The sequence below is a fragment of the Lontra canadensis genome, unplaced genomic scaffold, assembly GCF_010015895.1.
Source record: "Lontra canadensis isolate GAN:19392208 unplaced genomic scaffold, GSC_riverotter_1.0 scaffold1, whole genome shotgun sequence".
Taxonomy (NCBI): Eukaryota; Metazoa; Chordata; class Mammalia; order Carnivora; family Mustelidae; genus Lontra; species Lontra canadensis.
This window is the reverse complement of record NW_022630995.1, coordinates 4,848,063-4,869,704: the sequence shown is the minus strand read 5'-3', so window position 1 is coordinate 4,869,704 and position 21,642 is coordinate 4,848,063. Positions and strand designations below refer to the sequence as shown.

The 21,642-nt window shown below is 39.5% G+C and overlaps 1 protein-coding gene across 1 annotated transcript in view; it reads left to right on the top strand.

Annotated features, from left to right (window-relative positions):
• Positions 1 to 20,456, top strand: part of MRPL1 (mitochondrial ribosomal protein L1) — a 102,326-nt gene extending 81,870 nt beyond the window's left edge. Inside the window, exons 8-9 of the mRNA XM_032883241.1 lie at positions 5,222 to 5,303; positions 20,265 to 20,456. Coding sequence (XP_032739132.1) covers positions 5,222 to 5,303; positions 20,265 to 20,398 — 216 coding nt within the window. The 3' untranslated portion in view covers positions 20,399 to 20,456. The remainder of the gene's footprint in view (positions 1 to 5,221; positions 5,304 to 20,264) is intronic.
• Positions 20,457 to 21,642: the final 1,186 nt, after the last annotated feature.

Below are 21,642 nucleotides of genomic sequence, written 5' to 3'. Positions count from 1 at the left end.
CCATAACACAGCAGCAGGGTGCACGCAGCACACACCAGAGACACTTCCTGAAGAGCCAGGCCCTGGACAATATATTACCTCTCCTTCATAAAGCCATTACTCTCATTTTCAGGAAACATAACAGGCTTTCCTAACACCCAGAAGACAAAAACTTAGACAAGATGCCAAGACAGAGGAATTCATCTCAAAAGAAAGAACAAGAAAAGGTCATGGCCAGGGATCTAATGTCTCCTGATGCGAGGGAAACAAAAGCAAACAAACTGTTGAGCCTTTTTCAAGATAAAAAGCTTCTGCACAGTGAAGGAAGCAGCAAAACTAAACGCAGCCTTCAGAATGGGAGAAGATATTTGCAAGTGACATATCTGATAATGGGTTAATATCCAAAATGTATAAAGTACTTACAAAACTCAATACCCAAAAAACAAATACTCCACTTAAAAAAATGGGCAGATGGGATCCCTGGGTGGCTCAGTCAGTTAAGCGGCTGCCTTCGGCTCAGGTCATGATCCCAGTGTCCTGGGATCAAGTTCCACATTGGGCTCTTGCTCCGCAGGAAGCCTGCTTCTCCCTCTGCCTCTGCCTGCCACTCTGCCTGCCTGTACTCTCTATATCTCTCTGACAAATAAATAAAAATCTTAAAAAAAAAAAATGGGCAGAAGACATGAATAGACATTTTTCCAAAGAAGACATCCAGATGGCCAACGTGCATATGAGAAGATACCCAGCATCCTCATCATCAGGGAAATACAAATCAAAACCATAGTATCACCTCACATTTGTCAGAATGGCTAAAATTAACACAGGAAACAATAGATGTTGGTGAGGAAGTGGAGAAAGGGGAACCCTCTAACTCTTGGTGGGACTGCAAGTTGGTGCAGCTACTCTGGAAGACAGTGTAGAGGTTCCTCAAAAAGTTAGAAATAGAGCTACCCTGCCATCCAGCATTGCACAACAAGGTATTTACCTAAAGGATAACAGAAATACTGATTTAAAGAGATACATGCATCCCAATGTTTATAGTAGCATTATCAACAATAGCCAAATAATGGAGAGAGGCCAAATGTTCATTCACTGATGAATGAATAAAGGAAATATGGTGAATGTATGCAATGGAATATTACTCAGCCATAAAAAATAATGAAATCTTGCCATTTGCAAAGACACAGATAGAGCTAGAGAACAGTATTATGTGAAGTGAAAGACAAATACTGTATGATTTCACTCATGTGGAATTTAAGAAACAAACAGGTGAGCATAGGAGTAAAAAAAGAGGCAAACCAGAAAACAGACTCTTTTAAAAAAAAATAGATTTACTCATTTTAGAGAGAGACACAAGTGGGAGGAGTAAAGAGAGAAGGAGAGAAAATCTCAAGCAGACTCTACACTGAGCTTGGAGCCCAACTCGGGGTTCAGTCTCACAGCCCCAACATCACGACATGAGCTGAACCCAAGAGTTGGATGCTTAACAGACTGCCACGCAGATGCCCCTACAGACTCTTAACTATAGAGAACAAATTAAGGGTTGCTGGAGAGGAGGTGGGTAGGGGGATGGGTTAAATGGATGATGGGTATTAAGGAGGGCACTTGCTGAGGTGAGCACTGGCTATTGTATGTAAATGACGAATCACTAAGTTCTACACCTGAAACTGGTATTAACGCTGTATGTTAACTAACTGGAATTTAAATAAAATCTTGGGGAGAAGGAATCATTGCATTAGACACGCATGGCTACAATTTTCTTTGCACTCATCTGCATCTCAAAGGGCTGAAAAAATGGTCAGGAACCACTAATTTTTAGTTTTCTCATCATTGTAAAAACTGAAGACAAAGGTTAGGAATTGCATGGAAAGAGGAAAATCTGAGAGTTACAGCAAAGAGAGACCTAGAGCTCACCTGTATCCACTGAGCCTCCACCCAGACATCCTTGGTAAGTCTTCCATCTCATCAGCTTTTTTTTTTTTTTAATTTAAATTCATTTAGCCAGCCTATAGTACATCATTAGTTTCAGATGTAGTGTTCAGTGATTCATCAGTTGCATATAACACTCAGTGCTTATCACAACACATACCCTCCGCAATGTCCATCACCCAGTTGCCCCAGCCTCCCCTCCCCCCTCCCCTCCAGCAGCCCTCAGTTTGTTTCCTGCAGTCAAGAGTCTCTCATGGTTTTCTGCCTCTCTGATTTTTTCCCATTCAGTTTTCCCTCCCTTCCCCTATGATCCTCTGCACTATTTTTTATATTCCACATATGAGTGAAACTGTATTTTTTTTCTCTCTGATTGACTTATTTCACTTAGTATAATACCTTCCAGTTCCATCCACATTGATGTAAATGGTTAAGTATTCATTTGGGAGATTATTTCTGATGCAATAAGGGATGTTAAGCAGAAGGTAGGATTCAGTAAGGTAGTCTTTTCTTGAAACCATACCTGCTACAGAATGAGGAGTAACTACATTGTCTTGGAGTGGGCAGTCACTTTAGCTAAACATAAATAGTTTTGTAACTATTAGATTCAAATGCACACGTATGCACATGTGCAAATACAGTGCTTGCCACAGTTCAGGGTCCACCAATCCCAGTTTTGTATAGCTTTTTTTTTCCTTTCTTTCCTGGTATACCAAGTCTTACGCTCTGATACTGAGAATAATATCCTCTCAAAATGGCCCATCCTTACCTCCCTAAGACTACAAAATGTTATTGCAGGAGAGCACCATGCAAGTGCAGAGTAACTGAGATATAGGTAGAGAAGCTTGCAAATGTTGGTTTCCTGAGTTATTGTCGGCCCAAATACATTTCCTATGCAAGTTTTGAGAAAATTTGGGGCGCCTGGGTGGCTCAGTGGGTTAAGCCTCTGCCTTTGGCTCAGGTCATGATCTCAGGGTCCTGGGATCGAGCCCTACATTGGGTTCTCTGCTCAGTGGGGAGCCTGCTTCCTCCTCTTTCTCTGCCTGCCTCTCTGCCTACTTGTGATCTCTCTGTCAAATAAATAAGAAAGAAAATCTTTTTTAAAAAAGTGCATGCATACTTTTTGACCATAATTAGCATCAACAGTCAATTAAGTAACACAATTACTATATAAACCATGAAATATGTAGATTTTTCATAATTTTGTATAGTATCTTTAGAAAGGTAAAATGAAGTATGGTTATAAATATTTTAAAATTGAACAGAGGACACAGTACTAAAGATTAGAGATGCTGAAATTTGGACAAAAATGTAAACTATGTTTAAAGACATTTTTACATATTTTAAAACTTAATGAAGTCCTTGAAGTCATCCTAATAATGAAAGTCATAGAGGAATTATTTGTTTTGTATTTCTCAAGCATATGTTGCATGTGTTCAGCATCTTATTTATTTATTTATTTATTTATTTTTAAAGATTTTATTTATTTGACAGAGAGAGAGAGATCACAAGTAGGCAGAGAGTCCGGCAGAGAGAGAGAGGGAAGCAGGCTCTCTGCTCAGTAGGGATGCTGAGGCAGATGTGGGGCTCGATCCCAGGACCCTGAGATCATGACCCGAGCCCAAGGCAGCAGCTTAATCCACTGAGCCCCACAGGTGCCCCAGCATCTTATTTAAACTAACTGTAGGCAGTATAAGTCCACAAAAGTATAGTTGAGTTTAGTATATTATTTAATATTTTATAATGTAACAGTGTAGAGCATAACTTAATAGTAAATAGTAAAAGCATGTATCGGACATCTGCTCTTTCTTGTATCTATTACTTTCCCAAATTTAAGGTAGCTGCAGGTCTTTAACAAAGGGTGAAGGAACTTAACAGAGCTGTGGTGGTTGCTTCAGTTGATAATAGGACAATTTGATTAATGTAGACAGTTGAGAGAGGAATGAAGGGAGATACATGTTAATACCCTTAGTTTTTGTTTTATTTTGTTTTGTTTTTTAACATTGCAAATGTAAGGTGCCTTTTCTGCTAGTTAACTACGTGATTAAAGCCTGTAAGTTCTCTGGACTTAAGAAGGTGAATTCATAAGCATTGCTTGATTTTTTTTTTTTCCCCCTCAGAACTCAGATTGGCTTTTTTTTTTTTTTTTTTTCCCCCTTAGAACTCAGAACTCAGATTGGCTTAAGTGAAAATTCTCCAGTAATGTCCAGACCTTCTCATTTAGGGTTTGGTATTACATCTTGTCCAAGTGAGTGTCAAATAAGTATTGTCTGGTGATAATGAGAAGATTTTTTTTCATGAGGAATTCTCTTCATACTGACACAGCACATTTCTCATAGGGATTTCAGAATCACAGGAGAATAGAAATCTTGCTTGAACTTCCAACTATTACCATGTGATTTTTTTTTCCAGTTATGCTATTTTGAGTTTTACATGAATTTTTAAAGAATTGATTCATTTAGCAAAACGTAAAATCCTTTAAACATTGGGATGTAATGTAGCTGATTTTAACTGGTATATTTTAGAAGAGTAACATGGTAAACATAAGGACTTTCCGCAGTTGTGAGCTGGCTTCTAGAATTTTACGTATAGGGCTTGTTCACTGTATATTTACTCACTACTGTTTTCATTGAATAGCAGGATATTTGTTATTTCATAGAGCGTTAGCATAGTCCTGGAAATGTCCCTGTAGCAGGGGTGTGTTGTGTGGTTAAGTAGTTTTATTTTGTACTCCTGAGAGCATGAATTTCTGAACATTTTCATAGTCTCTTTCAAAAGTAAATCAACAACAGGGGTGCCTGAGTAGCTCAGTGGGCTGCTCTGACTTCCACTCAGGTCAGGTCATGACCTCCGGGCCTCACACGGGGCTCTGCTCTCAGTGCGGAGCCTGCTTGTCCCTCTCCCCCAGCTCTCCCTGCTCATGCTCTTTCTCCCTCTCTCAAATAAATAAAATCTTAAAAAAAAAAAAAAAGTATACCAGCAAAAAACTTCAAGAGGAAATATCCCTGAATCTTTGGGTGTAGGGATCAGGGGATGGTATATTCTGCCTCAGGTTGTACTTTGGGGAAAATACCTGGAAATCAGGAATCTCAAGTAGAGCAGCTTGAAAAAACTTTACTGTGATATGTTTCATAAGGTAATTAAGTCTTGACATGTAACGACATGGGAGTGTAGCTTCTAAAAGAAGAGTGATGGAAGTTTTTTCTTTCACAGTAGGGTCTCTTAACAGATAATTGATAATTACTTGTACAGTTACCAAAAGTTGTATTATCTTCTCACGTTCACATTATTAATGTTATATATCCTTTTCTTTCAGTTGGATATGTCAAGTGACCAGATAGCTGCAAATCTCCAAGCAGTTATCAGTGAAGTCTGTAGGCACAGACCAGTCAATTTGGGTAAGCGATTTGCTGCAGTAGACTTCCCTAGAGCTCGGGGATTCTTTAAAAATATAAAATATTAAGAAAACAAGTTAAGAGCAAGTAACAGTGTACAATAGCAGCAATATTTTCAGGGGTTAAATAAATAAAATTTAACTATCCAGAGGATTCCTAATGACCTTATTAACCAGTTGTAGTTGTTTCAAGAGGAGACCTCTTTAACATTAATAAGGAAATCCTGAAATCTTTGTAAATTCCATTATTTCTACCATTAAGTATTAAGTTTGAAAGAAAATTGTAACTGATTGCCTTAAACTTGCAATAGTGTTAAATAGAAACTAAAAGCATTTATGAAATATTTTGAAGCTAGACCATTCACTTTGTCGCTGGCGTCTGCAATTGCCTTTCTTAATGTTACCTATTTTTTTCAAAAGAACAAAGTTTTTAATCATGTCATGATAGTGACTTCTTATAAACTGGTAATTCCTGCACAGCCGTGAAACTTGATGGAGATGGGGAGGCTGTTTCATAGGATGGAAGCACAGAGCCAGACCCTTACTGTCGCATTATGTGCTTCGCATATCCTCTCCTCAGACAAACTTCACTGCTGGCCAGTTGCTGCCCGGAAAGGGTTCATTATACTCAGTAGACTTCGTCTATAGCCTTGCCATGATAGGACTCTGTCAGGTTTAGTCTTATAACCAAGGGTGTAATTAAAACACAACCTTAAGCTATTTTTTACCTTCTTTGGAAGTTAACACACTGGTGAATAAAGACCTCACTTGTTAATTCTGCTGCCATAGATACGGCCGTAGTACTTAGTGATTGTGCGTGTACGCATTCTTACATTCCACGGGGCGTTTTGCTTTCAGTATAGGACCTTCTGAGACCGGCAGGAGTGAAATGATGAACAGCAGATCTCTAAAAGCAATGTGTCCTCTTTTTGCCGTTTTTTAAGTTGTATATTAATATAATTAATATATAATGTCCTTTTAGTTTCAAGTGTACAACATAATAATTCAACATTTGTATACATTGCAAATTGATCACCACCGTAAGTCTAGTTACCATCTGTCCGCATACAAAATTAACACAGTAATGCTGACTTTATTTCCTGTGCTGTGCATCACATCCCCTTGGCTGATTTATTTCATAACTGAATGTTTGTTCCTTTTGATTCCCTTCACCCATTTTGTCCCCTCCCCCAGCTCCCTTCCCCTCTGGCACCCACCAGTCTGTTCTCCGTATCTGTGAGACAGGGTTTGGTTTCGTTAGTTGTGTATTTCAGATTTTACTTATCAGTGAAATCATTGATACTTGTCTTTCTCTGTCTGCCTCATTTCACTTAGCAAAGTATCCTCGAGGTCCATTAATGCCACAAATAGTAAGGTTTCATTCTTTAATATGCCTGAGTAGGATTCCAGTGTGTGTGTGCGTGTGTGTGTGTGCGTGTGCACACATGTGCGCACATGCGTACACCATATCTTCTTTGTTCATTCATGTATAGATGGACACTTAGGTTGTCTCCTGATCTTGACTATTGCAAATATGCTGCAAGGAACGTAGGGGTGTGTATATCTTTTCAAACTAGTGTGTTCATTTTCTTCTGATATAAACCCAAAAATGGAATTGCTCATGAGTACCATATGGTCATTCTTTTGGTGGTTTTTGGAGGAATCCTCATACTCTTTTCCAGTGTCTGCCCTAATTTACATTCCCACTAACAATGCACGAGGGTTCTCGTTTTCTCGACATCCTTGCCAACATGTTATTTTTGATAACAGCCGCTCTGGCAGGTGTGAGGTGGTGGCTCGTTGTGGTTTGGGTTTGCATTTCCCTGGTGATGGGTGACGTGGAGCTTTTCATATGCCTGTTGTCCTCCTGTGTGTTTTGGGAAATTGTCTCTTTAGATCCTCTGCCCAATTATTTATTTATTTATTTATGTATTTATTTATTTTCCTTCTCAGTCTTTTTGTTTTGATTTGTTTGCCTCACTTTTTTTTTTATTTCTTTTCGGCGTAACAGAATTCATTGTTTATGCACCACCCCCAGTGCTCCATGCAATCCGTGCCCTCCTTAATATTTACCACCTGGTTCCCCCAACCTCCCACTCCCCACCCCTTCAAAACCCTCAGATTGTTTTTCAGTGTCCATAGTCTCTCATGATTCACCTCCCCTTCCAATTTCCTTCAACTGCCTTCTCTTCTCCATCTCCCCATGTCCTCCATTTTATTTGTTATGCTCCACAAATAAGTGAAACCATATGATAGTTGACTCTCTCTGCTTGACTTCTTTCACTCAGCATAATCTCTTCCAGTCCCGTCCATGTTGCTACAAAAGTTGGGTATTCATCCTTTCTGATGGAGGCATCATACTCCATAGTATATATGGACCACATCTCCCTTATCCATCCGTCCGTTGAAGGGCATCTTGGTTCTTTGCACAGTTTGGCGACCGTGGCCATTGCTCCTATGAACGTTGGGGTCCAGATGGTCCTTCTTTTCACTACATCTGTATCTTTGGGGTAAATACCCAGTAGTGCAATTGCAGGGTCATAGGGAAGCTCTATTTTTAATTTCTTAAGGAATCTCCACACTGTTTTCCAAAGTGTCTGCACCAACTTGCATTCCCACCAACAGTTTAAGAAGGATCCCCTTTCTCCACATCCTCTCCGATACATGTTGTTTCCTGTCTTGTTAATTTTGGCCATTCCAGCTGGTGTAAGGTGGTATCTCAATGTGGTTTTGATTTGAATCTCCCTGATGGCTAATGATGATGACCATTTTTTCATGTGTCTGTTAGACATTTGTATCTCTTCTTTGGAATAGTGTCTGTTTATGTCTTCTGCCCATTTTTTGACATGATTATCTGTTTTGTGTGTGTTGAGTTTGAGGAGTTCTGTATAGATCTTGGATATCAGCCCTTTGTCTGTAGTGTCATCTGCGAATATCTTCTCGCGTTCTGTGGGTTGCCTCTTTGTTTTTTTGACTGTTTCCTTTGCTGTGCAGAAGCTTTTGATCTTGATCAAGTCCCAGAAGTTCATTTTCCCTTTGGTTTCCTTTGCCTTTGGAGACATGTTTTGAAAGAAGTTGCTGTGGCTGATGTCGAAGGGGTTACTGCCTATGTTCTCTTCTGGGATTTTGATAGATTCCTGCCTCACGTTGAGGTCTTTCATCCATTTTGAGTTTATCTTTGTGTATGGTATGAGAAAATGGTTGAGTTTCATTCTTCTACACATAGCTGTCCAATTTTCCCAGCACCATTTATTGAAGAGACTGTCTTTTTTCCACTGGATATTTTTTCCTGCTTTGTTGAAGATTATTTGATCATAGAGCTGAGGGTCCAAATCTGGACTCTCCACTCTGTTCCACCGGTCTGTGTGTCTGTTTTTGTGCCAGTACTGTGCTGTCTTGGTGATCACAGCTTTGTAGTAAAGCTTGAAACCAGGAACGTGGTGCCCCCAGCTTTGTTTTTCTTTTTCAACATTTCCTTAGCAATTTGGAGTCTTTTCTGGTTCCATACAAATTTTAGGACTGTTTGTTCCAGCACTTTGAAGAATGCTGGTGGAATTTTGATCAGGATGGCAATGAAAGTATAGGTTGCTCTAGGCAGTATAGACATTTTAACAATGTTTATTCTTCCAATACATGAGCGTGGAATGCCTTTCCATCTTTTTGTGTCTTCTTCAGTTTCTTTCTTGAATGTTCTGTAGTTCCTTGAGTGCAGATCTTTTACCTTTTTGGTTAGATTTATTCCAAGGTACCTTATGGTTCTTGGTGCCATAGTAAATGGAATTGATTCTCTATTTTCCCTTTCTGTATTTTCATTGTTAGTGTATAAGAAAGCAACTGATTTCTATACATTGATTTTGTATCCTGCCACATTACTGAATTGCTGTATGAGTTCTAGTAGTTCGGTTGTGGAGTCTTTTGGGTTTTCCATATAAAGTATCATGTCATCTGCGAAAAGTGAGTTTGACTTCTTCTTTGCCAGTTTGAGTACCTTTTATTGCTTTTTGTTGTCTGATTGAACATTAGTGGTGAGAGTGAGCATCCTTGTTGTGTTCCTGATCTCGAAGGGAAGGCTCTCAGTTTTTCCCCATTGAGAATCATATTCACTGTGGGTTTTTCATAGGTAGATTTTATCAAGTTGAGGAATGTTCTGTCTTTCCCTCCAGTTTGAAGAGTTTTAATCAGGAATGGGTGCTGTATTTTGTCAAATGCTTTTCTGCATCAATTGAGAGGACCATGTGGTTCTTCTCCTTTTTCTTACTGATTTGTTCTATCACATTGATTGACTTGCTAATGTTGAACCACCCTTGCATCCCAGGGATAAATCCCACCTGGTCATGGTGGATAATCTTTAATGTACTGTTGGATCCTAATAGCTAGCATCTTGTTGAGAATCTTGGCATCCATATTCATCAGGGATATTGGTCTGAAATTCTCCTTTTTGATGGGGTCTTTGCCTGGTTTGGGGAACAAGGTAATGCTGGCTTAATAGAAAGAGTCTGGAAGTTTTCCCTCTTTTTCTATTTTTTTGAAAGAGCTTCAGAAGAATAGGTATTATTTCTTCTTTGAATGTTTGTTATAATTCCCCAGGGAATCTGTCAGGTCCTGGGCTCTTGTTTTTTGGGACGTTTTTGATCACTGCTTCAATCTCGTTAGTAGATATTGGTCTATTCAAGTTGTCAGTTTCTTCCTGTTTCAGTCTTGGAAGTTTATAGGTTTCCAGGAATGTATCCATTTCTTTTAGGTTGTTTAACTTACTGGCATATAAGTGTTGATAATACTTTGTGATGATTGTTTCTGTTTCCTTGGTGTTAGTCATGATCTCTCCCCTTTCATGCATAATTTTATTAAGTTTGGTCCTCTCTGTTTTCTTTTGGATTAGTTTGGCCAGTGGTTTATCGATCTTAAGTCTTTCAGAGAATCAGCTTTTAGTTTCGTTGATGTGTTCTACTGTATCTCTGATCTACTGTATCTCATTGATCTCTGCTCTAATCTTATTTCCCTTCTTGTGCATGGGGTTGGCTTACTTTGTTGTTGATTTTCCAGTTCTTTAAGGTGTTAAGAGAGTTAGTGTATTCGGGATTTTTCAGTTTTTTTTAGTGAGCCTTGGATGGCTATATTTCCCCATTAGGACCGCCTTTGCCATATCCCATAGGTTTCGGACCAATGTGTCTTCATTCTCATTGGTTTCCTTGAATTGTTTAAGTTCCTCTTTGATTTCCTGGTTGATCCAAACATTTTTGAGCAGGATGGTCTTTAGCTTTCAAGTGTCTGAATTCCTTCCAAACTTTTTCTTGTGGCTGAGTTCCAGTTTCAAAGCACTGTGGTCTGAGAATATGCAGGGAATAATCTCAGTCTTTTGGTGTCGGTTGAGACCTGATATGTGACCCAGTAGTGGTGTATTCTGGAGAGAGTTCCATGTGCACTCAAGAGGGATGAGTATTCTGTTGGTTTAGGGTGGAATGTTCTGTATATATCTATGAGGTTCATCTGGTTCAATGTGTTGATCAAACCTCTTGTTTCTTTGTTGATTTTCTGCTTAGATGATCTGTTTGTTGTTGAGAGTGGTGTGTTAAGATCCCCTAAAATTAATGTGTTCATAGCAGTATGACTCTTTATTTTCTTTAACAGTTGGCTTATGTAGTTGGCTGCTCCCATGTTGGGGGCATAAATATTTACAATTGTGAGATCTTGTTGGATAGGCCCTTTAAGAATGATGTGTGGTGTCCTTCTGTATCTCTGACTACAGTCTTTAGTTTAAAATCTAATTTATCTCCCAGCTTTCTTTTGAGGTCCATTGGCATGAAAGATGGTTCTCCATCCCTTCACTTTCAGTCTGGGTGTATCTTTAAGTTCAAAATGTATGTCTTGTAGACAACATATGGACGGGTCCTGTTGTTTTTTCCAGGAGCATCAGGCATAAAAGGCAACCCTGTGCCTTTTTATGGGAGCATTTAGGCTGTTCACGTTGAGGGTAATTATTGAAAGATAAGTTTTTATTGACATCATGTTGCCTGTAAAGTCCTTGTTTCTATACATTGTCTCTGTATATTTCTGTTCTATATCACTCTTGGATTCTTTCTTTTATAGATCCCCCTTAGTTTTTCTTGTAGTGCTGGCTGGGTGGTCACATAGTCTTTTAGACCTTGCTGGTCTTGGAAGCTCTTTATCTCTCCATTCATTCTGAATGTCAGCCTTGCTGGATAAAGTATACTTGGCTGCATATTCTTCTCATTTAGTGCCCTGAGTATGTCTTGCCAGTCCTTTCTGGCTAGCCAGGTTTCTGTGGACAGGTCTGACGTTCTTCTGATGCTCCCTCCTCTGTACGTAAGGAATGTCTTCCCCCTATCTGCCGTTAAGATATCCTGTCTGAATTTATGATTCGTGAATCTCACAATCAAGTGCCTTGAGGTCTTTCTAGACTTGTTGATCTTTGGGAGTGTTCTCTCTGTCTCTAGGACATGTACACTTGTTCCATTCCCCAGATTAGGGAAATTTTCATCCAGTATTTGTTCAACTATATCTCCTAGTCTTCTCTCTTTCTCCACCCCCTCAGGGATCCCAATAATTCTGGCATTGGAATGTTTCATTGCATCATTTATTTCCTTAATTCTCTTTTCATGGCTTCTATGTTGTTTGTTCCGGGCCTCCTCCTGGTCCTGCTTTTCTGTCATTTTGTCTTCTAGATCACTAATTCAGCCTTCTGCTTCGGTTACTCTTGCTGTTAGAGTATTTAGATTAGAGTGGATCTTCTTGATAACATTTTTACCTTCTGCTAGATGGCTCTCACGTCCGCTCTTAGAGATTCTACATTGCCACTAATGGTCTTCTCCAACCTAGCCATTGCCTGAACAATTTTTACCCTAAATTCCATTTCCAACGTATGGCTTATGTCCATAGCCAATAGTTCTGTGGCAGAAGTCACAGTCTCTGAATTTTTCCTCTTTTGGGTGTTCTTCCTCCTAGTCATTTTGGTGAGAGGTGGTTGAGGAGATATATAGCTGAATATATTGAACATGATCCAGTCAAGATGCCCCTTGGAAAGTTTTGGAGCAATTGGAAGTTACCACCAATAAGAAAGAAAAATGAAAAAAAGAGAAAAAGACAGGAAAAAAAAAAGAAAAAAAAACCCAGCTAAAATGAGTCTCCAAAGTAAGATTTATAATATACATAAACCAAAAATGAACGAACAGAAAGACTGACAAAAGTAAAAGACAAGAAAGAAAAAAAAGAAAAACTTAGCCAAAATGAACCCCAAGAATAAGATTTATGTGGTACTAAAACAAAAACAAATATACAGAAAGAATAAGATAACAGAAAAATAAGATGGGAAGGTAGTTATAAACCCTTGATGTGGGCGAGGAAGGTTATTCCAGTATTTCCTGGGGGTATCTTTTTATCTTTGTTAAAGGACTCAACTTTCTAGAGATACAGGGAAATTAAAACTGGCTTATGTATAGGAGTAGTATTGAATAAGGAAAAAGGATTACCTTGAAGCTTATTATATCTATATATATTAAAAAAAAAAAAAGAAAATGAAACCCAGGTATATGTATAAGAAAGTTCAAGTTAAAAAGATGTTATGTAATATTTTGTATTTAATATCTAGTTGTAATGGTGAGTAGGTTAAAAAATAGAAGAATCGTGAGAACTAATTAAAAAAAGTTATATCTATGAAATATACACGTTTTAGGGCAATACTGGGAGCTTAATATATTGTTTTCCCCTGATGTTGGGGTTTTACAGTTTTATGGGGACCCTGTGGTGGTTGTCCTCTCGTTCTTTTGGCTCGTCTTCTGGGGGCAGGGCCTGTGTGTTATTTTTCAGTCAGTCTTGCTTGGGCTGAGTCACCCTGCCTTCTATCAAGGGGCTGGGCTCTGTGGAAACATGTTTTTCAGGTTTTGTACTCTGGAGGTTTTTGTTTTGGGGCAGCCTTTTGCGGCTTTTCAGAGGGCTCGTGCAAAAAGTAAACTGTCTGCACTCAGTCCTCGGCCTCGGAGAGAAGCCTCAGTCTGATCCCCCCAGATGGTTCAGAACACACAGTCTCCCCCTCTGCAATCCCCGCTGACCACCGTAACCTTCCACAGCTGATGCAGACTCCAAGCTACTGTCTGAGCGGTTGCCCAGTGTCCCCGCTTGTCTCTGCACCCCTTGTGCCTCTAAAACTGCAAGTGTATTGGTCTGGGGATGCCCAGTCCTGGCGGCTGTCGGTACTGCTGTCTGGGGTCCACACCCATGACCTGGCAGCAGTGCAGGTCGCAGAAGCCTGCGGGTTCAGGGACTGCCTGCCGACGCCCACACCGGGCTCTCTGGGGTAGGCGGGGCTGCGAGCCCTGAGGCTCTGACCGTCCTGGGACCGTGGGCTTGGTACCGTGCCCGTGGCTATCCGATCCCACCAGTTGCACCTTAAGACCTTTTGTTCTCTTTGAGCGCTTTTCATTAGACTCCAGGTTGATGCTGGTCCTCAAGCATGGGACACTTTCTTATGGGGTATTACTTTCCAGTGGGTCACTTGTGGTGGCTCCCTCATGCTTCTGTTTATCCTCTGATATCAGTCCAATAGTTCCCACTCTGCTTTACCTCTCCATGGGTGTCCTCTGCCTCCTTAGAGATCCGGAAGTATATAATCTTCATCTCCGGCTGATTTCGCGGGTGTTCAGAGTGTTCCGGTAGACATTTAGCTCGCCTCAGGGGACCGATTGAAACAGGGTGTCCTGCTTCTTCGCCATCTTGCCCCTTCCCCTTCCTCTCCCTGCCACTTTTCTGAATTTGTTTATTGGTTCTAAGTGGTTTTTGGTGTAGTCGTCATTTTTTTTAATATATATATATATATAATACCATGTCTGCTGCAAACAGACAATTTTACATCTTCCTTTCCTACATGAATGCCTTTTTGTTGTTGTTGTTGCCTAAGTGCTGTGACTAGGAATTCCAATGCTGTGTTGACTAATAGTGGGGAGAGTGGGCATCCTTGCCTTTGTTCCTGATCTTAAAGGAAAACTTCTAGCTTTTCATCATTTAGTATGATATTAATTGTGGGTTTGTATATGACCTTTATTATGTGAAGGTGTGTATGTTCTCTCTTTACCTGCTTTGTAGATAGTTTTTATTGTAAATAGATGTGACTTTTGTTAGCTGGTTTTTCTGCATGTATTGAGGTAATCATATGATTTTTATTTTACATTTTGTTAATCTGTATCACATTGATGTATACATGTCGAACCATCCTTTCATTCCTGGAATAAATCCCACTTAATCATGGTTATGATTCTTTTAATGTATATTTGAATTTGGTTTGCTAATATGTTGTTGAGGACTTTTGCATATGTGTTCATCAGGGTTATTGACCTGTAATTCTCTTCTTTTTTTGTGATGGTGTTGTTTAATTTTGGTGTCAGGGTAATAATACTGGCCTCATAAAGTGAGTTTGGATGCATTCTGTCCTCTTCAGTTTTTTGGAAGAGTTTGAGGAAATTAGGTACTAAATCTTCCTTAAATGTCTATCAGAATTCACCAGTCAAGCCATTTGGTTTTGGCTTTTTGTTTGTTAGGAGGTTTTTGATTACTGGGTCAATTCAGTCTCTTTTCTGTTACCAGTTTGTTCAGATTTTTTTGTTCTTCCCGACTCAGTCTTGGAAGTTTGTTTGTTTTTAAGTATTTGATAGGTTTTGCTAGCTTATCCAGTTTGTTGGCATATAATTGTTCATAGTAGTCTTAGGATTTTGTATTTCTGTGGTATCAGTAATAAATTTCTTTCATTTCTGACTTTTTTTTTCTTTTTCTTGGTGAGTCTAATTAATGATTTGTCAATTTTGTTTTCTTTTCAAAGAACCAGCTCTTAGTTTCATTCATTTTTTTTTTAATTTTATTTATTTATTTGACAGAGACCACAAGTAGGCAGAGAGGCAGAGAGAGAGAGGAGGAAGCAGGCTCCCCACTGAGCAGAGACCCCGATACGGGACTTGATCCCAGGACCCTGGGATCATGACCTGAGGCAAAAGCAGAGGCTTAACCCACTGAGCCATTTTTTTCTATTGTCCTTTTAGGTCTAGTTCATTTCTTTCTCTTTTTTTCCATTTATTTCCACTCTAATATATATATATTTATTTATTTTAAAGATTTTATTTGTTTATTTGACAGAGAGATCACAAGTAGGCAGAGCAGCAGGTAGAGAGAGAGGGGGAAGGAGGCTCCCTGCTGAGCAGAGAGCCCGATGCGGGGCTCGATACCAGGACCCTGAGATTATGACCTGAGCTGAAGGCAGAGGCTTAACCCACTAAGCCACCCAGGTGCCCCAACTCTGATATTTATTATTTCTTTCCTTGTACTAACTTTGTGTTTAATTTGTTCTTTGTTTTGTAGTTCCTTTAGGTTTAAAGTTAAGTTGTTTGAGATTTTTTCTTGTGTTTTGAAGTAGGCCTGTGTTGCTATAAACTTCTCTCTTCCAACCACTTCTAATGCATCCCATAGATTTTTGTATGTTGTATTTCTGTTTTCACATGTCTCTAGGTATTTTTAAATTTTTCCTTTTATTTCTTTGATGATCCATTGTTGTAGTATGTTATTTAATCTCCACGTTTTTGTGTTTTTTCCATTCTTTTTCTTGTAATTGACTTCTAGTTTCCATACCATTGTGGTCAGAAAAGATTCTTGGTATGATTTCAGTCTTAAATTTATTGAGAGTTGTTTTGTGACCTAACCCATGATCTGTCCTGGAGAATGTTCCATGTGCACTTGACAAGAATGTATGTTCTGTTTTGGATGGAATGTTCTGTGTAAATCTCTTAAGTCCTTTTGGTCTAATGTGTTGTGTACGGGTGATGTTTACTTATAGATTATCTGTTTAGGTGATCATTGATGTTCAAGTGTTAAAATCCCCTACTATTGCTGTCAATCTTTTCCTCAAGATTATTAATATTTGCTTTATATATTTTGGTCCTCCTATGTTGGGTGCATAGATATTTATAATAGTATATCTTCTTGCCAGGTTGATTCTTTTATCATTATGTAGTGACCTTCTTTGTCTTTTATTACATTCTGCTTTAAAATCTGTTTTGCTGGGGTGCCTGGGTGGCTCAGATGGTTAAACGTCTGCCTTTGGCTCAAGTCATGATCTCCAGGGCCTGGGATCTAGCCCCACGTCCAGCTACCAGCTCAGCAGGGAGTCTGTTTCTCCCTCTACCTCTCCCCCTGCTTGTGCTTTCTCTCTCTCTCTGTCTGAAATGAATAAATAAAATCTTAAAAAAAAATAGAATCTGTTTTGTTGCGAAAGTTCAGCCAAAGCAGCTTTTCGTTTGTTTCCATTTACATGGAATATCTTTTTCCATCCCTCTACTCTCAGTCCTTACTTCTTTTTTGTTTGTTTGTTTTGTTTTTAGATTTCAAAAGCTCCACTTTTGAGCTGAGTCTCTTGTAGGCAGGGTATAGATGAGTCTTGTTTTTTGGGTTTTGTGTGTGCGCTTTTTTTAAGATTTTGTCAGAGAGCGCGCGACCGTCGAGCACCAGCAGGGGGAGTGGCAGGCAGAGGGAGCAGCAGGCTCCCCGCTGATCAGAGATTTCCCCCCCCCAATGCGGGACTCCATCCCAGAACCCTGGGATTGTGACCTGAGCCAAAGGGAGATCCTTAACCAACTGAGCCACCCAGGTGTCCCTTGTTTTTGTTTATAAATCCATTCAGCTACTCTCTGTCTTTAATTAAAGGATTTAGTCCATATACATTTAAAGTAATTATTGATAAGTGTGTATTTATTGCCATTTGGTTAATTGTTTCCTGGGTGTTTTTGTTGTTATTCTCTGTTTCTTTCTTCTCCTTTTCTCTTTCCTCCTGGTTTGTTAATTTCCTTTAATGTTATGTTTAGATTCCTTTCTCATTTTCTTTTTATATTTGTGACAAGTTTTTCTCTTTGTGGTTACTAGGAGTTCACATATACCATTCTATGTATGTAGCAGTCTGTTTTCAGTTGGTAGCAACTTAATTGAAACTCATTCCAGAACTCTACATTTTTATTTCACCTTCTGTATTTTATGGTTTTTATGTCACATTTTATACTTTTTCATTTTATGTATCCCTTAACTAATTATTATAGTTTTAGTTAGTTTTACCACTTTTCTCTTTTGACTTTTATGCTAGCTGTATAAGTGAGTAAATGTACTACCTTTACAATATATTTTCCAGTGAGATTTTTACTGTGTTTTCTTGTCATTATTAGTAATCTTTCATTTCAGCTTAAAAAGTTCCTTTGACATTTCTTTTTCTTTTTTTTTTTTAAGATTTTAGAGAGAGAGAGAGAGAAGGATCACAGGTAGGCAGAGAGGCAGGCAGAGTGGGGAGGGAATCAGGCTCCCCACTGAGCAGAGAGCCCAGTGTGGGGCTCTATCCCAGGACCCTGCGATCATGACCTGAGCCGAAGGCAGAGGCTTAACCCACTGAGCCACCCAGGTGCCCCCATCTTTTGACATTTCTTATAAGGTTGGTTTAGTGATCATGAGCTCCTTTAGCTTTTACTTTTCTGAAAAATTGTCTCTCCTTCTATTTTGAATGATAACCTTCTTGGTAGAGTACTCTTTCTTTCTTTTTTTTTTTTAATTTTATTTATTTATTTGACAGAGAGATCACAGGTAGGCAGAGAGGCAGGTTGGGGCGGGGGGATATCAGGCTCCCCGCTGAGTGGACAGCTCAATGTGGGGCTCGATCCTAGGACCCTGAGATCATGACCTGAGCCAGAGGCAGAGGCTTAACCCCCTGAGCCACCCAGGTGCCCCTTGGTAGAGTATTCTTGGTTGTAAGTTTTTTCCTTTAAGAACCTCGAATATGTCTCATCAGTCAATTTGGAATTTCTTCTGAAAAATTTGCTGATAACTCTATGGGGTTTCCTTTGTATGTGTCAAGTTGTTTTTTTCCTGCTACTTTTAAGAACTCTCTCTTTAGCTTTTGACATTTTAATTATAACATGTCTTGGCGAGACTCTCTTTGGTTTCATCTCTTCGGAACTTTCTGACCTTCTTGGATCTGGATGTTGATTTCCTTCCTGAAGTTAGGTTTTTCAACTATTATTTCTTTGTATAAGTTTTCTGCCCCTTTCTTTTCCCTCTGGGACCCCTATAATGAGAATGTTACTCTGCTTGATGTTGTCCTCTGTGTTCCTTAAGCTATTTTCACTATTTAAAATTCTTTTTCCTTTTTTGTTCCCTTGTCTGGGTGAGTCCTCTCCTGTGTCTGCCAGGTTAGTGATCTGTTCTTCATCTAGTCTACTGTTGAGCCCCTCGTGTGTAGTTGTCAGTTCAGGAATTTTGTTCTTCAGCTCTGTGATTTTTGTTTGGTACTTTCATGTATTTTCTCTCTCTTTGTTAAGTTCTCCTTTGTGTTCGTTCATTCTTCTCCTGAGTAAGCATCTTTATGACTATTATTACTCTGATCTCTTCATCAGGTCGATTACTTATCTCCATTTCATTAAAGTCTTTTTCGGAGGTGTTGTCTTGTTCTTTTGTATTGAAATAACTCCCTCACCCAGTCTTGAGGGAGTGGCCCTGTGTACAAGATGTTCTCTGGGGCTTAGAGGTACGAGGGAGCCATGTGCTCAAGGGGCATCCCCTGTGTGGACTTCACACGCCTGTCAGCTGTGTGTGGGTTGGGGTGGAATGGGTGTGGGGTGCTTGTCTGTCTGTAGTCCACGGAGGAAGGAATGAAGGAGCCGGGGTGGGGTCTCACCTGACTGGCTGTGCAACAGGTTGCATTTCTGGGTGCGGCTGCTCACCTGGTTGGTTGTGGTTTGGCTGCAGCACGGTGAGGTGGTAGTGCATGGGGCTCTTGCCCCCCAGCTGTGCTGTGGCTGGGGCCTGGGGGCGCAGAGCATGCCTAGTGGCTTTAGGTTAGAGTGAGGTTGCCAGCATGGCTCCTGCCCGCACAGACATTAGCTAGGTTAAGTGAGATTGCGAAAATGGCATCTGCCTGCGCTTTCATCCCCAAAGTCTCAGCAGGTTCCTGCTTTTCAGGTTGCTTTGGGGTTAATAAGGGGCTTTCCTTCACGTACAGTCCAGAGGCTTTTTAGACGGCTGCTTTTTTGCACGAGGTTGTGGAGTGAGTTTGTATGTGAACCTGAAGTCCGTTCTCTGTTCTTCCAAGTTCTGTGGTTATGGATGCCCCCTGTTGGTTTTCAAAGCTATAATTTTGGGAGCTCATCTCTCTGGTACAGGACACAGTGGTTGGGGTGCCTGGTGTGGAAGACAAAACCCTTGGTCACCAGGGAAAAGTTCTGTATTTTTGAGATCCCTCCTGATTGTCTGTCGGTAACCTTGCCTGGGATGGGGCTTTTGCAGAGAGTGTGATCTCTGACTTTCCTGCCTCTCTCAGTGCAGCCCTTTTATCTTCTGTTATGGAGATGCTGCTCAGGTAGTCTTCAGGACTTCTTTGGGGAGTGTGTTCCGTATGTAGTTGTAGACTTGCTGTGTCTGTGAGAAGAGGTGAGTTAAGGATCTTCTTATGCTGCCATCCTGAACTATCCATCCTTTTTTTTTGGCTTTTTCAATGAAGTCCCTTAATTGTTCTTATGAAAAGCCTTCTAAGTTTTAGGGAATTTTACTAAATGTTCAGTAGCACAGAATAGCATCGGTGCTGTTTCAAATAAATATTTAGAATATTGTCATCAAACGTAAACATCACCGCCTGCTCCGTTCACTTTCAGCTTCGCAGTAAGATACATTCTAGGTGGTCATCTTCTGGAAGAGAGAGATTAATTATTACAGAATGTGTAGCTTTAAGGATGGTATGCTAGAGTACAGTTAGTCTTCTACTCTAGACATGAGATGATATTCCTTGTAATTAAAAATATTACTTCAGTAGTATCAGTATTTTTCAAGGGGAAAATATAATGCAAGTTTTATAAGGTTTGTTGTATGTTTCTATTGGCTATATTTTTTTCTATTCTACTTATGGAATAAAATAAAAGTTGATTCTTGTCCTTGTTTCCAGGACCTTTCGTGGTACGAGCTTTCCTTCGTAGTTCAACAAGTGAAGGTTTGTTACTAAAGATCAAGCCATTGTTGCCTAAAGAAGTAGAAACCGAAGAAAGTAACGAGAAGATGCCTAAAAATATTCTATTATGAAATTATTTTCAGTGGATTAAGAAGCAACAGAGAAAATTATAAAACTATATAATTTCTACATTTGGTGTCTTGTTATTTCCTCAGTCATTGTACTTGACAGTAAATTTTAACACTTGGAAAATCTTACAACACTTACTTTCTTTCTTTCTTTTTTTTTTAAAGATCCTATATATTTATTTGAGAGAGAGAGAGCACGAGCAAGGTGAGGGACAGAGGAAGGAGCACATTCCCCACTGAGCAGGGATCCCGATGTGGGCTTGATCCTGGGCCTCCAAGGTCATGAACTGAGCCAAAGGCAGACACTTAACTGACTGAGCCACCCAGCCACCCCACAATACTTTCAAAAATAAGAAAATAAAATTTTCTCTGTCTAAACCTATATTTTAAATCTTCCTAAATTGTCTTCCTTAGAATTCAGATTCTGCATGCTGGTAATTCTAGCTTAATAACTTTCCCTTGGGAGCCATACTATTCTGAGAGAAGAGTAATATTCTTAATTTTCATGAGACAGAGAATGGCAGAGTCATGAGCTATATCACAAATATGACTATTTTCTACAGAAAAAGTGTGGCATATGTTTATTCTAAAAATTTTAAATGTCATTTGTGATAGCATGAGTATAGAAAATGAGCTAGACATTAAAACGTGGGAGGGAAATCTTTTTTTCTTTTAGGAATTAATTTATAATATTTGTGGGGTTTTTTAGAATAACAGTAGTATATAACTTAATGTTACCTTGCAAAATACATACAGTGAATCATGTTTTCACATACTTAACCTCATTTGAGCTTAAATTCCTTTAATAGCAACTAGTAGGTTTGGTTAGTGTTTGTTGAATGAACATCCCATGATGTAAATAGAAAAACTTCATTTAATGGGAAGAGTTAGGCTAGGAAGTTGAGTGCCTTTCATCAAGTGTCAGTTTGCAAACTGTTGTTGGTCTTTAAGTATTTACTGGTAGGTGACAAAATGGAAAACATAAGGATAATTTTGGCATGCAATTGCTCACTGTCCTTTTTTTGGGATGATGTCCTTTGCTCAGAGACTACCTTTTTTTGCAGATGTTCACATGCTGCTTTCGTGAAGCGATAGTGTTGAAAAGTTTGTTGGTGAGTTTAGTAACACCCACTCTGTAAAGACTATTTTGGCAATTCCCAAATTGTTCTGAAACACAAGTGGTTGGAGAAGTCCGAATGACCGTGAGCAACCACGGCACCTCATTAAGCTGTATCCCACAGGAAAAT